At 52.2% G+C, this 20,753-nt stretch overlaps 5 protein-coding genes across 5 annotated transcripts; 3 read left to right on the plus strand and 2 right to left on the minus strand.

Annotated features, from left to right (window-relative positions):
- Window positions 1-4,602: 4,602 nt before the first annotated feature.
- NEUTE1DRAFT_115603 (uncharacterized protein) lies at window positions 4,603-4,910 on the minus strand (the record flags this gene model as incomplete). The annotated part of the gene is made up of 1 exon (XM_009849130.1): window positions 4,603-4,910. One exon carries the CDS (start codon window positions 4,798-4,800, stop codon window positions 4,615-4,617), a length of 186 nt encoding a protein of 61 aa, XP_009847432.1.
- A 1,110-nt stretch (window positions 4,911-6,020) lies between these two features.
- Window positions 6,021-7,483, plus strand: NEUTE1DRAFT_93488 (uncharacterized protein; the record flags this gene model as incomplete). The annotated part of the gene is made up of 1 exon (XM_009849131.1): window positions 6,021-7,483. One exon carries the CDS (start codon window positions 6,036-6,038, stop codon window positions 6,345-6,347), a length of 312 nt encoding a protein of 103 aa, XP_009847433.1.
- Window positions 7,484-8,259: 776 nt separating this feature from the next.
- Window positions 8,260-9,575, plus strand: NEUTE1DRAFT_22837 (uncharacterized protein; the record flags this gene model as incomplete). Its single annotated transcript, XM_009848730.1, has 2 exons — window positions 8,260-8,339; window positions 8,399-9,575. Coding segments are annotated over 2 exons (1,257 nt in total), but the record flags the coding sequence as incomplete, so codon positions are not given.
- Window positions 9,576-13,379: 3,804 nt separating this feature from the next.
- NEUTE1DRAFT_115605 (uncharacterized protein) lies at window positions 13,380-13,759 on the minus strand (the record flags this gene model as incomplete). The annotated part of the gene is made up of 1 exon (XM_009849132.1): window positions 13,380-13,759. The coding sequence occupies one exon, from the start codon at window positions 13,749-13,751 to the stop codon at window positions 13,566-13,568; it is 186 nt and encodes a 61-aa protein (XP_009847434.1).
- Window positions 13,760-18,415: 4,656 nt separating this feature from the next.
- On the plus strand, window positions 18,416-20,546 carry NEUTE1DRAFT_56147 (uncharacterized protein; the record flags this gene model as incomplete). Its single annotated transcript, XM_009848901.1, has 3 exons — window positions 18,416-18,721; window positions 18,801-18,908; window positions 18,983-20,546. 3 exons carry the CDS (start codon window positions 18,416-18,418, stop codon window positions 20,180-20,182), a joined length of 1,614 nt encoding a protein of 537 aa, XP_009847203.1.
- Window positions 20,547-20,753: the final 207 nt, after the last annotated feature.

Consider the following 20,753-nt stretch of genomic DNA (forward strand, 5'->3'; position numbering starts at 1 on the left):
ACCAGGGGTGGAAGGATGGCGAGGACAGGAAGGTGAAATGGAGGAATGAAGGAATGAGGAAAGCAGGATAGATGGATAAATGAACGAAGGGATTATGCATCTGAGAAGGGGGTATGATCGAGTATGGAAAATTAACCACGGTGCCTCATACACAACTGGTGGGCCGATCGAGGAGCGCCTGGCCGTTGAGACGATGAAATTGATGGGAAGAAATATGTGGATGAGAACGTCAGAGGTGAAAGTGAATTGAGTGGTAGGAAAATCGTGAGACATAGCGCGAGCAAGAAATATAAGAAACCACAATCGTCATCAATGGATAGTGACTCTCTGTTGCCCAAGTTCAGCATGTGACAAAGGCCCACTGGATTCGATTATGTCTGTGTAAGCACATCATTGGTATCATCAGAGGTCGTTCTATGACTTGTAAGTCGTTTGTGAGTGAAACTATCCTCCTACACACCTCAGGGACTGCATGAATGATGAGTGTCAGACTCCGGGAAAACTTCGGTGGTGACGGTAACTCAATGCTCTTGGCGGGATCATGTATGGATGCTCCCTTGCTGAGATTTCGACTTAACAAAAATGAATGTTCTTCTCGATTGTTCAATGTCTCGCTCGAGAGCCCTCATACCAACCTCAGACCAGGCACCGGGACTGGCAAAAGCACACCTGAGGCCTCGGGCAAGGAGCGCCTCCTCCATCAAACAGCCGAAGAAGACGGCAACTCGCTTTTTAGTGAGACGGGGAGCAGATCCCAAATCAGGACACATCAACACTCGCATACATGTCCATCTCCCTTTGTAACGTTTTTTTCCGCCGCTAAACTCCTCAAAAAGACCAGCCACCTCTCCGGAAACCCCCAATCCTACGTAATCCAGCTCGTGGTTTTGCATAACCTCCACAGATTCAAGAAGCTCCGCAATCTCGTATCCATCCATTCTTCTCACTCCCAAGCTCAAGACCGTTTCCAACACTCACTCTCTCAGACCTCCCATGAAGAAGAAACAATCTACCCAAGACACTGCTTCGAAGGTTTTCGGGAGTCATTGGAGTGCTCAACGGATACTAGTGCCTTGTTCCCGAAAATGAAGTGAAAGGAGACAGTTGATGGCGGGCAACACTTGGACGACGCACACGTGTAGGGATTGGGAGAAGGTTACCCTAGGGACTGGGGGTTGGAGCATTGGTATCGGGGGTCCAAGGGTCGTGGGTGTGAGGTAACAGGGTCAACGGGTTTGATGCCTCATGTCGACCGACGTCGTCACTGGCGGTGTCAAGGTGGGTGAATGAGGTAACGAGGTGTGACAACTCATTGGCCGGTCAGCATCACTTGATCGCATCGAGGATGTCCAGGTTTAGAGAAGCAGGCGCAGGATGACGTTGTCAGAAGAGAAAATGCCGTTTGAAGGGTGACTTTTGCTCGGAGACAGTCCGCCGCACTCTGCAGGTACAAACACCGAAAATTTCTCAATACAATTTTTTTTTGGGAATAGGATCGTCCTCTGTATTTGCCCTATGTGGTAAGTGGCAGATGTGTGAGGGTGTCCAGCCGTCGATCAGACAAAAGAGCCAGAACTCGATCGCCGATGCCATGCTGCACTAACATCTTCTGCGGGTAAATATGTGAGTAATTGTTAGTACACGTCAGGCACGTGGTAACTTGACACCTTTCGGTTTGTCGCCCAAGTGTTTGGTGCATCGTTCCAGGGCGGGCAAAAGGATGATGGTCACATCAATGCTGCCATCCGACAGTCTGTTTTGGAGGACCAAAGAAAAAGGAATCAAATGGCATTTTGACCAAAATGTCGATATGGCGGTAAAATTCAGTTGGGGGAAATACCTCTACGCTATGAAGTACCGTTTATCGTCATGGTGGCCGATCTTGCAACGCTGTCGACAATACGACGGGGGACGGGAAGCACACATTTTTTTGTCAGCGTTGCAAAGAAGAAGATTGGCGAGGAGAAAAGAGAAGAAAGAAGCAAGTGCACAGTAACCGACAAGCCGATCACAAAATCTAGACCAGTGTGGACCGAGTGTCAGTGTCACCATTCAACGGCGAGAGTGTGCGGGCAACCGCCTTCCCGACGTCATCCAAACCCGGGTGTGCTGGTTGTTCAAGTTCTTGCCTTCTTGTCCCGTTGCTGCCCGTTTCATATCGAATTGAGAAAGAGGGGAAATTGGACCATGAGAACAAAAAGTCGTCCAATTACCCCGCCGGCCGGGATCTCTTCTCTTGTCCTTCGGTTGACGTCCCGTTGGAAGGCAGTGGTATCTTGAAGTACCTCTTGTTACCCCTCATCGCTGCTTCTTGGTGTTGGCGGATAATTTCAAAGGATTCCTTCACGGTACACGTAAACAATTTACTTGGTCGAGTTCGCATCGTAGCCATTCACTGAACAGACATAGCGGCTGATGGCGTCTTCTCAGCGCCAGCTCAGCGACAGCGCCAGCGAGATAACGAATGCCCTGCCACAGCTGACATCGCAAATCCCGAGTTGTCCTCAGCCTCAATCTAGCGGATGGCTTATGGCAGCGAGATAGCAGTTGCTGCAGTGACATTGAAATAGCTTCGATATGATGCCAGCCGACGATAGTCTGCGCCTTTGATCCCAACTTGGTATAGAGATCCGAACCAAACATGGCATCGGCCATCCATTCAGGCTGGATGAAGCTGACGATAGTTTCGTTATCACTGCAGTATCAGATTGGGCTTGACAGGCTTCATCCAGCCCAGCCACTCGACGTCCACGAACATCGGGGCATGGATTCTTTAGGCACCGCCAAAGTAGCATTCGACAGCCACACTGCGCCAACCTGAAGATATCGTCGCGCTGTCGTGGTTTTTTCCTGCTTTATCAATTCCCGTTGCTATTTGGGTCAGCCCAATTCGCCCAACCGACGGCTGTAATTTCCCCAAAAAGGTGATAATCTTAGCGCCCGAATTGCGACCTCATATCACTGACTGTGACCATGTGAAGATGTCGTAAAGAAGGATTTCTTTTTCATGTCCCGTCTCTCTGATATCGAATACCCCTGGACACATGGTCGTTGCTGTCAGGTCACCGCCAAGTACCTACTGTGACTTACCACCATGGTGTCCCCTGGCTTTTTCCATGTCTCGAGTGTTGTTCACCACGACATCAACATCATGTACGCGGCAAACCGTAGGCGACAAAGAGGACAACGTCGACGTGGTGGTGAATCCTTGGCCGTCCGTAGACCGGATGCAGTTTGATGTGATGTCTGGTGAAGAGCTGAAGATGCGTTGAAGAGGAACAAGGAAGAACCCATCCCCCATTCCAAGAAAGCGTCAAACCATCCAAGGCCGCACCCTCAGAAGGCGGCAGGGCGGACAACGGCACCCAGGCCCCCCAAATAATTGTTAGGATTCACTGTCCATTGGACACCGACCCCAGTCCTGTCCAGAGTACCCAGTGCATTGGTCCTTCTCCTTCACACATGTTCATCTCTTGCAGTTCAGTGCTGTTCAACGCTGAAATTGACCGCACTCTTTTTCCTGCTTTCATTTCCTTCTGCTTGACACAAAAGCTTGTTTGGACGTTGAGGTTCCCCGTCTCGTCCTCACCTCTACTTTTTACGTTTTCTGTCTTCACCTCGGCTTCCACCCTCCCCCTCCCCATAGAAACTCCGACTCGTATTGGATGTGAAACGGCACTTATGCTGCTCACCTTCTTTTTTGCAGGAGAAGGCAAAAAAATGAACACCGCAATGGCGGGGTTGGGCTCTGGAAGGTGAGCGGTGTGAGGTGAAAGTGGATGTGGGAAGCAGACTTGTGCAGGTGCTAGTGTATTTGGGACACTGTGGAGTCGACTTGCCAGGTGGGGTAGCGAAGCTTCCTTCGCGCCATTTGCCCTAACAACTCCGCGATCTCCTCGCAGTCCTCCTTCTGGGGACGTACCCAGGAGGACGGTGATGTGCAATTTAAGAATAGACGAACGGGCATGAGTCCGAGACATTCTTCTTTGGATCTCACATCGAATGCTCATCACTCGTTTTCCATATGTCCCTTCCATGGCTGCTTCCGAAATCGCGAGACAGGTCTTCGCCTCGAACGGCATCAATCTTGCTCAAACCTGAAGCTGGGAATGCCTTCCCCCCGTCCGCCCGCCACCAGACAACACCAGACCAATGTAGGTACGAGGAGGTACATTAGCCCCAGGGGCCATGTCCATCCCAAACGGCTGGCTATTGGCCAGAAAAGCCCAAGATCCAACGCTATTGATGGGCATGGCAGGCCCCGGGTCCAAGGAAGCAACCAAGTCTTCGTCTGTCTCCTCATCAATGATTGTATTTCCCGCCGCCTACCGTCTCCCCTTCCGGCCCGGTAAGTAAGCTTTTTCGCACTAGAAAACAAGGTCAAGGGGCTGGCCTCTGGAGCATTCCGTCTTTTTGTATAGTGTAGACTAAACTGAGACTACGTGATTCGTGCAAGTAAGTAGTGTAGGACTAGTAGAGACAGGGTGGAATGGAGTGTGCTCCGAAGGGTACTTCTACAAGTACATATTAATCCCCACGGCTGCTCAGATTCACATCACCTCATCGTTTTTCCTCTCTTCCATTCCTCCCCCTCAACGTAATCGTCCACTGACCTCAGAACAAATACATATACAAGTTGGGTAGAACAACAGAAGCAACAGGCACCGTCGAGGTCACAGTCGCAATACCGCACACATCCAACATCATAGGGCCCCACCACCATCCAGACCTAATCAGGGCACTCGAGGGAATCTCTTTTACCGACATACATCCAATTCCAAGTACATAACCACTCTCCATCCGAATCGAACAGCATCCCCAATTTTGTTTCTGAGCCCCTCCAGACTTCCCAAAAAAGATTGTGGGTTCCAGAAAAAGAAGGGTGGCGACAGCTTGACGGAATTTCCATTATAAACCGCGAAGCTCCTGTACCACCCAACCAGGCGAACCGAAGCGCATTGAAGTGGAGGTTCGAGTCGAAGCGAACCACACACACACACCGACCACACCATCAGCACAGCACAACAAGCAGCAGTCGCCAGCATCTGGTTGCTCAGTCGCTGCCCGACGAAATTGACAGTCGCTTTCGAAGAAGAAGAAGTTGTATAAAACAGGCCCGTTCGCCGCTGCAACTCTTGGACTTGTTTTTTTAGACCCTCCAACTCGACATAAACTCGACACAGGTTTTCGTGCACGCGCGTTCTTCCACACCGGCATACCACCGCCGATCAGTAACGCATCATATACCGTCGATCATCCATCACTACCCCTTATTTCTTCAGCTTTTCTTGAACGGTTGGGGCGAAAGAGAACGCACGGAATCGGGCGAACCAAGCACGCACGACTCGTTGGACAACAAACAACGACAGACACAACACCAAAACAGCTATCCTCAAGCTATTCCAAGCTATCCCGAATCTTGCCTCACCAATACGTCAGAACTACAACACTGTCGGAAAAGGGACGGACAAAACCACCGAGGCACCTCGTTCACCTCCGGTCGCTTTCAAGAAGAAAACAGCACACACGTCCGATGACCCGGCCATTTGCGGTACTACCACCATTACCATCACCATACTACAACGCAGCAGCAGCAGTAGCAGCATCAGTAGTAGTACCTCTGCAGACATCAGACCTGCAACAAGCACAACAAGCACAACGTGCATATCCTCTCTACTTACAATCACAACCACAACCACAACCACAACAACCATAACTCCTTTTTCTTTATCTATCCAACCCAAACAACCTTCAAAATGAACACCTACCTATCTCACCCTTCCTCCCTCTCCTTCCACTCCATGCCTGAACCCCCCTCCTCCATCACCTACCACAACCACAACCACAACCGCGACCTCGCCCTCCAGACCTATCTCGCTCTGCACTCCCAGCACGAATCCCTGATCCAACACCTCGACGAACTCCGCCCTTCCAGCCCTTCCACCTCCCCCACGCGCTCCGGCCCCCACCATTCGCACGACGGCGGCCGCTCCTCCCCGCTCCCTCGACAGCGTCAACGCAGCGGATTCGGTTGTATGTCCGCTACCGCCACCGCCACCGCCTCCACCTTTGGCGGCAGTTCTTCCTCGCTTGCCAGCTCGTCGGTGCTGGATGACCAGACGCTGCTGCACCACGCAGCGGAAGTGGCGCTGGAAGAAGCCAAGCTGTGCGATGTCAACGAGGGCATCAAGCGCACGCTGACGGAGCTGTTGAACTGCGAGGCGACGAGGGGAGAAGGGAACAGGCAGTTTCGGAGCTGGGTGCAGGGACGGTTGATGGAGGCGGAGAGGGAGTTGAGGAGGGGAAGGAGGAGGAGGAGTGCGGGATCGGCTTGTGGGGGTGAGTAAAAGGCGGAAGCTACCTAGGTATGGGAAAATGAGCAGAGGAGGTTCATTCAGTTACACAGACAGGATGACAGCTGTGGGCTGTCGTCTGCACTTTTGGCAGCAGGAGGGTTCGTCATAGGACGAAAGCTGCGTTTACGTACGGCGTCGTCTGCAAGATTGTCTATCACGACGACGTCTTTGATGGATTGACAAGGCCTACAACTTGGGAAGCATCCATCCGCCTTTCCCGATTTTCTTTTGGATCGCCCGAGGTTGGCGGACCACATTGTTTGTGTCTTGCATGGACATTTTGTTACGACTTGGCTTGCATCTTAGCTTGGAGTTTACGGATTGTTTGGTTTCTTGTTTATTGTTGTTGCCCGTGGAGTTTTTCTGTCTGGACTTTTTTTTCCCGTGTCACATTTGGTCTTCGGACTGGTTATTGTCGATCGAAACTTCGAAACCATTTTCAACAACTCTCATCGGGAAACACCGGCCAGCAATATGGAGCAATCTTGAATCGTGTCTCCGTCATGCAATGACATCGACATTACCAATTTCTATGGGACCCTTGTTATGGAGCCACACCCAGTTGGAGCATCTCGCTTCGCCCAGCCGCCGAGGATCCGGGTTCGAGCAGAGGGTTCGGGAAGCATGGCATGAATCCGAATCCGGGAGAAGTGGAATCCCAGCATGGCTGTGTCGCCGTGTCGCGAGATGGCAGAAACATTGGACAACCATGTTTGGCAAATGGTCGGATAATTTCGCCCTTGGCAATCATCGCGACGACATTCTATTTTCGGGGCTATTCGGCGGCGGCGGCGGCAGGCAGAAGAATCGAAGCACGGATCAGGGGAGGAATCGAGTGTCACTAGAGTGGGAGGCATGATCATCATCATCAGTTCACGGAGGATTTCATTCAACCAACAAAGCATGTTATGGAAATTGGGAGGGGACGAACGGAACAGAAAGGAACAGACAAAAGCGACATTACGAACCAGGGATTAGTCGCATGGTCACCTGTCTATGCATAGGGGAGCAAAAAACTTATTATTTGTTTATTTGTAATTTTTAGTGTTGTTTGGCCGCCAGGTTTTCGATATCGATTTGGCATTTCTGGGAGGGCGGAAAGAATGAAGACAAAAAAAGTTTGAACCATATTTCGGATCCTACAAGATTCCAATGCTCGATGTGAAGATGCTTCGTAAATGCTGCTGCCGCATTGTCGACGCGCAGTTCGGGGTTTTAATCGTCGGCCATGCAACGAGGATTTCAAGTTGCTTGATCAATCCGAGTCGTGCATTCGAGATTATCGCCAATGTCGCAGTTTGAGTGTTGCACTCCCGATCGCAGACGACCAAGATCTGGGGAAGCAAGAAAAAGAAAGCAAGCCAACTACCCGATGATATGGTGGTAATATTCGGTTTTGCGGAGTAGCGAGTCTAGAACACTTCCTTGGTGTTGTGATCAGGACCTCGAACGCGGAACGACGGCAACGAAATCTGGAGACGGGTGCAGCCAAAGTGGAATGCTCGATGGCATGCTTCGGTTAGTGAACCCTAACCTGAAAATGCAAGCTGTTGAATAACTTGGCACGTGTTTGAGAAGAAGGAGATCACGTGGTTCCGTGCCACGAAGGAGCTTGGGCCAGTCTCGTCGATTGAGGTCTTGCGGCAGGCAGCTTCTCAAAGCATGCAACGAACTGCCTGCCATCCAAAGTTTCAAACGTCACTGCGATTGACATCGACATTGACATTGACGGGCGCGAACAGAACAGACGGAAGACAACGACAACTACATCCCATTTCCCGACCTACCGTCAACGACCTACTTTGAAAGCTACACAGCCCAGCCAAGGAGGCTGCGTCTACTCTATTCGTACCCTCGCATGCGCACAGGCTAAACTTGGACGCGACACCCACGATTGCCCACCATGTCGGTTCTCCTTGAGACCAGCGCCGGCGACATTGTGATTGACCTTTTGGTCGATTACGCGCCCAAAATGTGTGAAAAGTTAGTACTCTCTAGTCTATCCCAACTAACAAGCCACATACTAACCGTGCCACCAACAGCTTCCTCAAACTCTGCAAGGTCAAATACTACAACTTCTCGCCCATCCACTCCATCCAAAAGTCCTTCTCCTTCCAGACCGGCGACCCCCTCGGTCCCTTGTCCTCCGAATCCAATGGCGGACAGTCCATCTGGGGCCTCCTCTCCGGCGACCCCTCCGAAAAGACCTTCCCAGCCCTCTTCCACCCCAAACTCAAACACCTCGAGCGTGGCACCGTCAGCATGGCCACCGTCCCGCACCCTTCCGACCCCGATACCCGCCTCGCCGGCTCCCAATTCATCGTCACCCTCGGCGACAACACAGACTACCTAGACGGGAAGGCCGCCATCTTCGGCAAGGTCGTCGAAGGCTTTGATGTATTGGAAAAAATCAATGACGCCATCGTCGACGAGCGCGGCCACCCCCTGGTCGACATCCGCATCAAACACACCGTCATTCTCGACGACCCCTACCCGGACCCGGCCGGCATGCGCGAGCCAAGCGCTTCACCACCGCCTAGCAAGGCCCAACTAGCCACGGTCCGCATCGCCGAAGGCGAAGAGCTACTAGATGTCGAAGCCAGCGAAGAAGCCGCCGCCGAAGCAGAACGAAGGCGTCGAGAGCGCGAAGCGGCTGCACAAGCACTCACGCTGGAAATGATGGGCGACCTACCCTTTGCCGAAGTCAAGCCGCCCGAGAACGTCCTGTTCGTGTGCAAGTTGAACCCGGTGACGACGGACGAAGACCTCGAGCTGATCTTCAGCCGGTTTGGCAAGATTCTGAGCTGTGAAGTAATCAGGGATCAAAAGACGGGAGACAGTTTGCAGTATGCGTTTATCGAGTTCGAAGACAAAAAGAGCTGCGAGGAGGCTTACTCCAAGATGGACTCGGTGTTGATTGATGACCGGAGAATCCACGTGGATTTCAGTCAGAGCGTCAGCAAGCTGAGTGATGTGTGGCGGTCAGAGACGAACTCAAAGAGGAAGAGTGCGGCGAGGAGAGGAGGGGGTGGAGGATGGGGTGGTGTTGACGAGTTGGAGAAGTGGAGGAAGTATAGAGATGAGGATGTTGAGTGGCGGAATGACGATAGCTATCAGATGGTGCACGGAGTGGAGGACTTGAAGGGGAGGAGGCTTGATGGTGATAAGCCTCCTGCTAGGGATTCTCGACCTGATGTTAGTGGTGGCCGTGACAGGTCCATGTCTAGGCGCAGTAGGAGTCCTCAAAGGGACCGTGACCGGCGGGACGACCGTGACAACAGACGCGGGCCAAGAGATGCTGACCGCCGCCGAGATGATCGAGACTCGGACCGCAGAGACAGACGCGGCGACCGTAGTCGTGACCGATACCGCGACCGAGACTACAATGACAGGGACCACCGCAGAGGCAGAGACAGAGACAATAGAGGTCGCGATGACTACAGGAGGAGGTAGGCACGCACGCACACACAGCAAACTTGCATTAGGGGGGCATATTCTATCTTTGTCGCCCCAGATCCGCCGCCAATCTCTCTCCCCGAAAAAATGCACATTTCGGAACCGAGATCTGCCTTGGCTTGTTACAGTCTGGCTGAATAGGGCTGACACTCGTATGCAATAATGTTGGGCTACCACCACCACGACTACTTACTCCATCGCTTACGAGCATCCAATTGTCTCGGACCTAACCTAGCTTAATTGGTTTGACACGAACGAAACGAAGACACGCGCACCTCTAGCCGACCTTTCAGTTCTCTTCATGCAGACGAGACCTTACGTAAGCTATTTCGCCTCTACGTTGCTTCATGTCTTCGTCAATGTAGACATGTTGCACTGCCCGACCTTACAGAGCAAAGGGGGAAAGCAAGTCTCGACAACCGCCGTCTTCCGAAGGTTTGCTTGGACTTACCTCTAGTGTATGGCAGGTGTCTGCTGATGGATGGGCCAATTGCATGTCAAAGCGCACCTTGCCTCATCATCATCAAAGTCAGCCAACGTTGTACAGAGACTGAAGAGAGCTCGGCAGGACTTGCCCGGCTTGGTTTGACGATTACATTCCACCGACCTGTTTCACGTCAACTACTAGGTTTGACTTTGGCGCGCCAGGTGCCAATCAAGGGAGGCATGTAAAAGCCCCGGGAGGGGAGGCGTATCAGATTGTCAGCTCTGAACTTCTCTCTCGTGCGTAGTGAGTGGGTTTTACTTGCTTTGCGGCCACACAGAAGCTTTATCGATGCTCTTGTACCTCCTAGCTTGTGATAATATGAACGATACTACACTACACTACACTACGGGGCTACGGCATCTTTACTCCGCCAACGGTATCTGCTCAGTTCGTCACATTTGATTGCGGATAATGGGCGAAGAGAGGAGGTAATGGGTAGTACAAGGTGCCACTGGCTCGAGGGTCTGGTCGTTGCGATGCACCACCTGAAAGAAGCTGGACTTTCACAACTTCCCTCAGAGGGTAGCAGATGCACAACATCAGCCGATGGTTACGCGTTGGCGTCAACGTCAACGGCTGTCCGCGAATCAAACGATATTGCACATCGCCTTGCCTCCACATCTCCTTCTTCGCTCCTCGTTTCGCGGCAACCTGAAGACTTGAACAAAGCCCAGCCCACGGCCAGGCGGCCGCCACGCCCTCTGGTCCGTCCGTTTCAACGACCAACGGACAGCAGGCGAAGTCGTACGCGCACACATTCACACACACAATACGCGGCCACCCACATCCAGCCGTTTACTGCAACGTACCCCTTCCTCATCTTTTCGCTTGTGTCAGGCATACCCGCCGTGTCCCCGATATCAGTTAGATCGTCGGATCGAGTCCGGCAGATCGTCTACCATTTGGGGTTTCGCTGTTTGGCTATGCTTGTGGATTGAAACAGTGCATTGTGGTGCGAGTGTAGCGGTTGATTTGCAGCATTGCTGAACAGGTATAGCTCAAGGTTGCCAGTTGATGTCGGAGTTTTCATCATTGATAGCGACAGAGTGTGTCAACAAGGGTGCCAACAATACTAGCACTGCTTCTTCAAGGCATCGGGAGTATCCTTGCAGGCCTTGTTTGTCTTTTAGGTTTGCCAGGTCTGGGTCAATCTCGTTGGTGATGGTGATTTGCAGGCGACGGGTAGAAGCGCGCCATCAATCCATCGAGAGCGCAGAAAATGATCGAGGGAGCAGTTGTGGCCATGGATGGGATATGACAATCTGGATTCAGGGAGATAACACAGTGGTTTGACACCATTTGGATGGGCCATCGAGATTGTGTCGCCCCAGGGTATTTGCTGGACAAGCGAAGACGGTCGATCGGAACCCTCGACTGCAGCCACTTCGGACAGAAAAATCACAGACTCTTTTTTATCCGATCCGAACCCCATGCTCCTTCTGGGCTCCCCTCGAATCAGGTTGCGATGGATGTGTTTCTGATGACGCTGGTTTCATACTCTCGTGGCTTGCGGAGACGTGAGAGGCTAGTGTGCGGCGCAAAATCTCGTGTTGCGGGTTTTGATCATGTCAGGGCCACTTCAATATCTGCAAGCCACGAGGTTGAAGGGTTCTATCCCAGCTCTGGGCGAGTTCCGAGGAGGTTTGATTTCGGTTGCGACGTGGACAGGGACGACGAAGATGTCGAGAGGGTGAGAGTAACAGGGCACACAAGTGTTTCCTTGACGGACCTGTAAAATCGGAACTAGCTGTCAGCTTCAAGCTCATTCGTCAACTACGACACCATCTCTCATGTCTTGCAGTTTTAGCGGGCAGTACGTGCAACCACTGGGCAACGAGGGGGACGGGTATGTGCATGTCGGGGGGCAGAACAGCAAGGGCACATCAAGAGCTTCGTTGACAGCGCGGACGGCGGATACTGTACCATGGGGTACTGCAATTATCCGAACGCCTTTTCTTCGAGCCTAGGCCGTCCAAATTTTTCCGCAACGGCAACCCCCCCCCCCCCCCCCAACGACACCCTCAAATTCGAGTGCGGCCATTCGCCAATCTTGTCTTATTGGCATGTGTGTCATCTATCTATCCGCACCTCGTGCTGGCGTTTCGTCTCCGAAGATTGATGGAAGGGTCCGTCCGAATAGTCGCTGCCGATTTTGCCGTTGATGCCACACCAACCTGCTTGGACGTGAGGCGAAACAGCGACTGGCGGAAGGATTGGAGGACTAGCACCCAACTTCAGATTTAGGGGATCTGCCACGATATGCGGTTCGAGGTTTGGGTTATACGTCATTGGCCGAGGCTCCTTCCGACAAACATACATATTTCAATGCTTCTAGGCTCGCTTCTGGCTTGCTTGGGGGCGCAACATTGGGGCCTGTCATAGGCTTTCGAGGCTTGGAAGCGTCAAGTCGATACGAACTGCCCTCGTCGGTAATCTTGGCTGCTGATAACGATGTGTTGTATGCTCGGAACTTGACTGTAGGGCGTTGCCGAGCCATCGATCATCATCAACGGTCGACAGTCGGGCGATGTATTGGATGGATGTCGGACTGGAGGGTTGGAGACTCTCTCGTGTTTGACGATGACAGCTGGCAACTGAAGCAGATTAGGAGTTCAAGTTGCAGTTGCAGGTGCAGTCGCGTGACATGCAAGAGGAAACGACGGACGACTCCCCAACTCCGTTTCGGGCTTCCTTCCTCCAATCGATCTGATCTAACGACAGTAACTCCTTCCGAAAGACCTCTTTGAACGGGACATGTATCGACGACGTCCAGTCTCGTACCGCGCCCGTGCACATGAAGGCTCTCGGACCGGACCGAGTGGGCAGGAAGGGGAAGGCAGGGGCCGGCCGATCATTTCAGTGTCAAATGTGAGAATTTCGGACGAAAACAATACCTCTACAGTAAGTATCGCACCACTACACTGCCTACACACAGCACTACTATTATGGCGGGACTTTCTGTGTCCAAAAGTAGGTAGAGGCAGTACTGGAATTCTTCGTTCGAAATGCAGAACATGATGGCATGAGGAATTGACCGTTGGCGCTACTATTCGTGGGCATGCCATGCCTTGGGAAGGAGTCGTCTGTTGGCAACAAATCGGAAAAGGCAACTGAACCTCATGGCGTGGGCAGCAAGAGATCGCTCACATTTCGTGAGTGCCGGTGCAGGTTCAAGGCGATCAGATCACTCTCAGCAAAAAAGTGATAGAATCAGGGGTGCCTTCCTTGGGACCTTCCTTGGCTTGGGTTGTTGGTTTGTCCCCGAATCACCCTTGGAAGGGCTGGCTGGCTGGGGAGGGGGCACTGGGGCGGCGCCCGTTCGCTGCTTCAGTTCTGTTCAATCTCGCCATGCCGTTGTGTTTGCTGTCAACATCATGGAAGGAGATGATGTCAAGGGGTGTTGGTTTTTCCATGATGCAAACTGACCACCATAGATACTTGCCCCTGTACATGGTAGTATGGCGTCCGTCTTCAATTTCTGGCCTCTTCCTCAACCTTGGACGATTCTACCTCAATCTGGTATCATTTCATTTGGTCGCGACCAATTGGATTCTTTTTCAGCAAGATGACGACAAGCAGAACATGAGAGGGACCGGACCGATGAAGATTGAACACTTCAAGTTGTTCTACTTTGCTCATTAGCATTAGGTCAGCAAGAGGGAGACCGGCCTGACCTGGCGATACCACGCTAGTGACGCACGACAGACAGCATGAAAAAGCAAACAACAGGCACTGCAGTCACTCGCTCAGTCGCAGTACAACTGGAAGCACAGTGGGGGTAATTAGAGGTAGGAGAGAGGGCCGGGGGAAGAACGAGGAAGTACTTTCCTTTTGACAAGAGGGGCATAAGTTCAGGTTCAGCTTATTTGGCATGAGCAACTATTCCACCTTGGGCATGTCGCAACACCTTGGCTTTACTAAATGAGGAGGGGGAAACAGCTGAACTCTGACTGCACGTAATTGATTGAATGCCTCTTGTGCCTGCCAAACAACATTGCACTGACCTGGGGCATCTTCTGTCCTGTCACCTAAACTCCCGGCCGTTGTTTGGCATTGCGCTTTTGCCCACCAAATTCTGTCACTTATCACTTTTTTTCTGGCGGAAATCGTCATTTATATCCGTTTGAAGCGTCTGCTCTCATCAGCCTTGCATGAGCGGGGCCAGATGCCGAACGGCCGGTGCAACATCAACAGACGACAATCGACAATGGACAACACTTCAATTTCCAGCAAGAACAACGAACGGAAAGCAGCGAAAAGAGCAAAGTGGGAGGATTTCTGCGAACGAAGGACCGGAGCAAAACGAGCAGGGAACTAACGAAGTACAACCTACCCAAGATTTCCTTCCCTCTTTTTCACAGTGTCAGTGTTACACGAAATCTGCAAATGGGAGGGGTCAATATTCAGGTCACGCACCACTGCACCCATTCAACCAACACCTCGCACTCACGAATCATTGTAATGCATTGCAATCATTCATTCGGATAGGGGGTCTGCGTCACCTTGAGTTCTCTATCTAGTTCTGTTTCGTTCAGTACAGTTGTTCTCCCAGTTCATCCTCCCCACAGTATTTCCTTCCATTTCCTTCCCCTCGCAGCACCCCCGTCGCTCAGGGCTGGCTGACATCTGGCCAAAGTGCTTTACTCTCGCTATCTCATCAGATTCCCCCTTCCCCAAGGTGGACTGCCCTGTCTGCTCACATCCACACAGCTCACAATCATGGATGGGATCCTCTACCCAGAGATTCTTTCCAGTCGCAGCCCTCATCAGTTACATGCTAGTCATGTACATATGTACTCGCGTAACACTGGGCTTTCATGTATGTATTTATCATGTCCCTCATGTCTCACACACGTCGTTTGTCCATGTTTCCGAGTGGGACAGGGGTTGCTGAGGCAGTCAATGGGCTGGGGATATGAGGCTAGTAGCCCCTCTGTTCGCCTGGCTCGCTATTCTCTTTCTGGTTGTTCAGCAAACATGTGCTACGACGAGGTCAATAATCCAGTCCATCTGTCACCCATGTCAATCTGAGGTTGGTGACTTGGGTTGCCTATGGACATGAACACGGACGTGGAATTCCCTCTTTGAGCGAACATATGGATATTTTTTCCGCTTCTCCTTCATCTTTGACATGTTACCTTGAGCTCCTTTTCTGCCATGCATACGATCCATCTTTCCTTCAGCCTTGGGGGTACTTGTCTGCAAAGGCTTTTGTGCCATTCGCATATAGGGCTACTGCCAAAGGGCAAACACACCTGAAGCTCTCGCACGTATGCTATACCTGATTAGGCACTCCCTTCGTGTTGTTTCCACTGTGCCTTGGTTTGTATTGACAGAGTTGGATGGCAGCTGGCACTGGGCACTGGGTGTACCTTATGTAGCTCTATCAAGGTCGAGGGAATGACGATGATGCTGTGTAAACGCCATCGATTTAGATACATGCTACGTTTTCTTTTTCCATACATTTCGCTTTCGAAAACGGGATGATAGTGCCAAACCGTTGTCTAGTCAAATCTTATTGGACACAAGCAGGAAAAAGATTCGTTTTCTCAGCACAACTTCCACACATGCTCTCTCGAAAGTCTTCAATGTGGAGGAGAGTCGGCCATCAGGCGAGGTCGAGGTTAACGCACTGTTTTGGCATCATTCTTTCTCATCGTCCTATCAGATTCCACTCTCATACCTATGGCGCATTTCTTCGCCCCCTTCTCCCAGACCCCAGACCAGAACCCCCACCCCTTCTCCCCTGGCCTTCTTTCACAAGGAGAGAGATCTACCTGCCAGCATCCGAACCGTGAGAAGACCTAAAGGCATCTGGACTTTGCAGACCTTTCTTGGTCTTCCTGCTCTGAGGTATTTCTCCATCAAGAGTTGATGCAAGTATCACAAGCGACGGCGGGAAGGAAACCCTCAACTACCACAACAGCCGTCGCCCTTTTTTGACAGCGGAGCCAAATTTCGAAACAAATACGCTTTCACGCGATATGATGCTTCCTAACCTTGTATGCGCAACCTTCTGCTTGCTCCAAACCAAGGAGCTGGCGAACCGTCCAATTAGCCACTCCCTATTTTTGTGCACTTGCACTTTGTTGTACCACAGCTGGGGTCCCGGATTCATGCAGACATGGACAACAGTTACATTTCCTTTTCCCCTTGCCCTTCAGCATGGCACTGAGGTGGGCTTCCGATGGCTCGCTTCATCCAGAAGTACCCTAGCTTGAGTGCTCGTGCCAGGATGAGGCTGGGACTGGCCGTACTGGAGAAGCCAACGAAGACACAAGCGTTGCCTTATACCTCTCTATATGCTCCCTAGTCTGGCTACTGCGCCCTATACGCCTGACATAGGGCAGCCCATGCCAAGGAAGCAGGCTGGGGTATGGTTTGGTATCATATGAGTGTATGCATGAGACGATACGGTTTTTCAGAGATTGTAATTAACCAAGTGGTGTCTGAGGAGATCATACTGTACAGAGATGGCCTCTCCTGCTTCTTTTATGGCCGCGAGGGGCTCAAGTGCCCTGGCTAAGTGGCCAGACTGCACGATGAAGTGACTACAAACAGAGTATATGCCTATGGTTGGTTCGTGCTCAGGTATGGACAGTCCGACCAGGGGGGGCTTGTTGATCCTGTCATCAGAGCATGAAGACAACTAGGTGAAGACTTATAACACTTTGGCATCTCCTGCAACAATTCTTCTTTGTTTTCTGTATCTGTCTTGTCTCTCGTTTCTTTCTCTTTGATTTTCAGACTTCTAGGTCACTGCCTTTCTCAGTTTGGTTGGATTTCATATCAACTTGGCTTCCAGGTCACTTGCCCTTTCCTATTGACCGAGCAATCCTCGACATAATCGATCAGTCTTTAATCACTTTCCGCCTGCGGCACGGCATCCTCTCGCTTTCTCGCATCACCATACGTCCAAGCCCTTCATTCGAGGATTCCCCAGTCAGACAGACTTGTCCGAGAAACAGAGACACGGCCGCGGTCACCCGAGTTTTATAGATTCAAGACATTACTACAGCCGTACAGACATACACGACGCACGCACGACTTAAACGTCCGAGTTCACAACCTCTTCACACCGAGGTCAAGTACGCGAATAAGCGACCTGTCAGGTTGGTCTTTGTCCTTTCTCTCTTCCCCCAGTCCTTTGGAGTTGCTCTTCTTGGTTATCCCGGGGTTGTGCATCTAGAATAGGCTTTTCGTGCCTGAGTTCCGGGTTGGGGGTTACAAGATGTCCTCGGTGTGTGCCGTTGTGTACAAAATCAAGTGAGCGAAATCCCCGGAGAGGGGTCACTCGAAGGGAGACGAGGGAAATCCGGAGTGAGAGTGAAATGAACGGGGGGATGGTGTGTGGGACAAAGCTTGACTGGCAGCTCTAGCATGAACACTCGCTCACAAAACGTACGTCAATCAGGTCCCAGGTCTCCTATCTAGTAGCTGGAGCGCAACACAAGACACGCATACCTTACGCATTAGGATACCTAGACAACCATAGACAGCACGTTCTCAGCCAGGCCACCGAGGGATTCTGAGTCTGTTCTCACACCAGCTCTCCTTATCGGGCTTAATCTACCGTGAACAATCGAGTCAAGTCCGGATCAAGGGCAATCAGACAGAAAGGATCCAGTCCAGAGTCTGCCCCGTCTGCATTTGGCGCTGCTGTGTCCGATCACCACCCACTCAGAACACATCCACCCCACCTTCACGCTTCCTAGGAGTCCGAACCAGACGAACAGTTTCTTCGTAACTTTCCACAGCATTGTCACCTCTCTAGCAATAACTCACATCCCTGTTACCAGCTGCAGCAGTTCGAAGAGGTCACCCTGCAGCACCTAGCCCCTACGAGCTACCACCGCCGAGCAAGTCTCTCGGGACCTGCACACCACTGCCTCTTGCAAGGATCAGTCCCTGATCGGTGTCTAACAACGACGCCAGGCGGAGTTTCAAGGCTTTTGATCGCCATCAGAAATCTGACACGGGCAAATCCTATCAGTTCAGGCCAAAAGGCAAAAGGGTTGCAAGCAAAGTCCGATCAGGCAAAACAGAGAGACAGGTTACGGTTTTGAGGTTTAGCTAGGTGTGGCTGGAAAGACATCGGACGAAACAACATAAGGAAATGGTGTCCCAGACCTGCTATACCCCTCCCCATCACGGCCACCACACACACGATCAAAGACGATATAGTAGTCGCGCCGGCCCACCTTACTTTTGCCACGGCGGTCCATATTCTACCGAAGCACGTAGGAGCTACTCTTCTTCGGAGCACCACTCTGCCCACCCCCACCACGGACATCACTCGCAAGGAAGATTAGGCTCAGCGTCTGTTGCACTCGGTGTTGGAGCCCTTAGCATGTCTGATCAAGGATCTTCGTCGGCGATAGATGCGGAGTCGCAGCCGCAGAGAAAGAGAATTGCTGTTGCTGTACGTTTAGCCCCTCGAGGACATTTCGCCCCACGTCGACCTTGGATACCTTTCGTTGAGAAAAACTGACAACCACCAGTGCGGACGTTGTCGCAAACGCAAAATCCGATGCAGCGGTGACCCGGGCCAAGGTCAACCCTGCACGAACTGCAAGAACGCAGGGGTAGAGCAGTGTCTATTTCTTCGGGTTAGTACAGACTGGCCTTGCTTCTTCAGTTCTGTCTGTGCCTCCATCACTAACCCTTCTTGTGTCTGCCACAGGTCTCGTCCCGCGACATTCCCTTGAAGCCCGATACATCCTCTGACTTTGGGTACTCGGTCGATGACGCCCGCCTCTATGCCAACAAACATACCATGAGCCCGGCCTCTCTCCACTACAGCCAACATCCCGGAGCCGTTGGCATCGGCGGCCTTCCTGGCACAGCGGAGGATCCTCTGATGGCTCAATACAGTCGTGGTTACGCATACGGTCACCATCAAGCTCCGCCGCCGACCAGTCATAAACAGTACTTTCCTGCCACAGCCTCATACGCCTCAGCCCCCAACCCCTACGGCGATCCTACCGCGGTTGGCGTGTCTGGTCAATTCGGTGATTATACTGCAGCGGGATACCCGCCAGTGCATGCTATGACTCATGAGTCAGTCGGTATCGTACCTAGTTGGGGTTCTGCTGCCAGAAAGACCCCTTACGGTGGAGTGTATATGGACTCAACTCCTGAGTCTTACGGGGGGTACCAAAGCTCGAACCTCGTCCATCGCCCGGCACATCATGGTGCTCACCACGGCCACGGAACTCCTACAACCGAATCCCAATCTCCCAACTTCTCTTTCTCTGGCGTAGCTGCGTCCCTACCTACAACCAGCACAGGCGCCGACCGATTGTTGCCGAACCCCACAGCCGGCACCTCTCGCTCCTCTCTCCCTTACCCGGGCGCAGCTATCAAGACCTCCCAACCTGGAGTGTCAAGCACTCTCGCCGACGTCGCTGCTTCCGCAACTGCCTACGGGGGCTTCGATGGTCTCTCGGCGTCTTACGGATCAGCCAGCACCGCCAGCGCTGGTCACTCTTCCTCTGTCCGTTCTCACTCTACCTCTACGGATACCTACCACACCTCGGTTTCAGGAGCAAGCGCGGGTGCTGGGGAGCCTCAAAGCATCTTTGGCGAAGAAGGAAGAAGCTTGCAGAGCCAGGGGTCGGCATTTGACATGAACACTTATACTGCGGAGCCGCTGTCTTCGGTTTCCTCGAGTAACAGGAGAGACTCAATCGGGTCTTCGGCAGCTGGTAGCGGAACATTGGCCAACAGTCTGTCGAATGGACAGGCGTATGTGCCTAGTGAGAGTGTAGTGCAGGTCGGCGGCCCTGACCATCATGTTGGCCATCATGGGGTCTACGAGCAGCAACGTCACCAGGCACTTGCTGATGGACACAGGGCGGCTTCGCTTGCGAGCCACCGCTGAGATCGAATCGTATGCGGCTTCTCTTACCACGTTGGTAGCTGCCCAATAACTGCGAGGAATTGGTCTGATCTTGTTGAGAAGACCCTACAGTGTGCGTGTGGATTGAGTGCATGTCTTCAATTGGACATCATAGGTTGGCGGTAGCACAAAGATACAACAAGAATACAGGCACGGTATCAGGGGTATTAAAGGCGTTCAGTTGGTACGCGGCGTTGCACAGGCGGTTCAGGGCGGCAACCAAAAAAAGCACGAATGCGGCCAGGACTCAACTTGGTCGGGAAAGAGTACAGCAGAGCACAAAAACGAGACCCAAGCAAGTAAAGTCTCGGTTGGCAGGGTAGTAAGGGGCATGGTCATGGATGGGCTTGAAGGGGATGGACATGAAGGGTGGAGAAAGGGGAAGGACCTGGAAAAAACAGCCTCGAGGAGTCACAACATAACATACCCCCGTCCCCGTGCCTTGCATTACGCCCGAAAGAACCCGCATCCTGGCAGAAGGTCAGGTATTATGTCACTACCTCCCTCCTTGAGGAGGGGTATCACTACCTAGTACTGCTGCAGCTGCATTTTC

This window comes from Neurospora tetrasperma (genome assembly GCF_000213175.1).
Source record: "Neurospora tetrasperma FGSC 2508 unplaced genomic scaffold NEUTE1scaffold_1, whole genome shotgun sequence".
Classification (NCBI taxonomy): domain Eukaryota; kingdom Fungi; phylum Ascomycota; class Sordariomycetes; order Sordariales; family Sordariaceae; genus Neurospora; species Neurospora tetrasperma.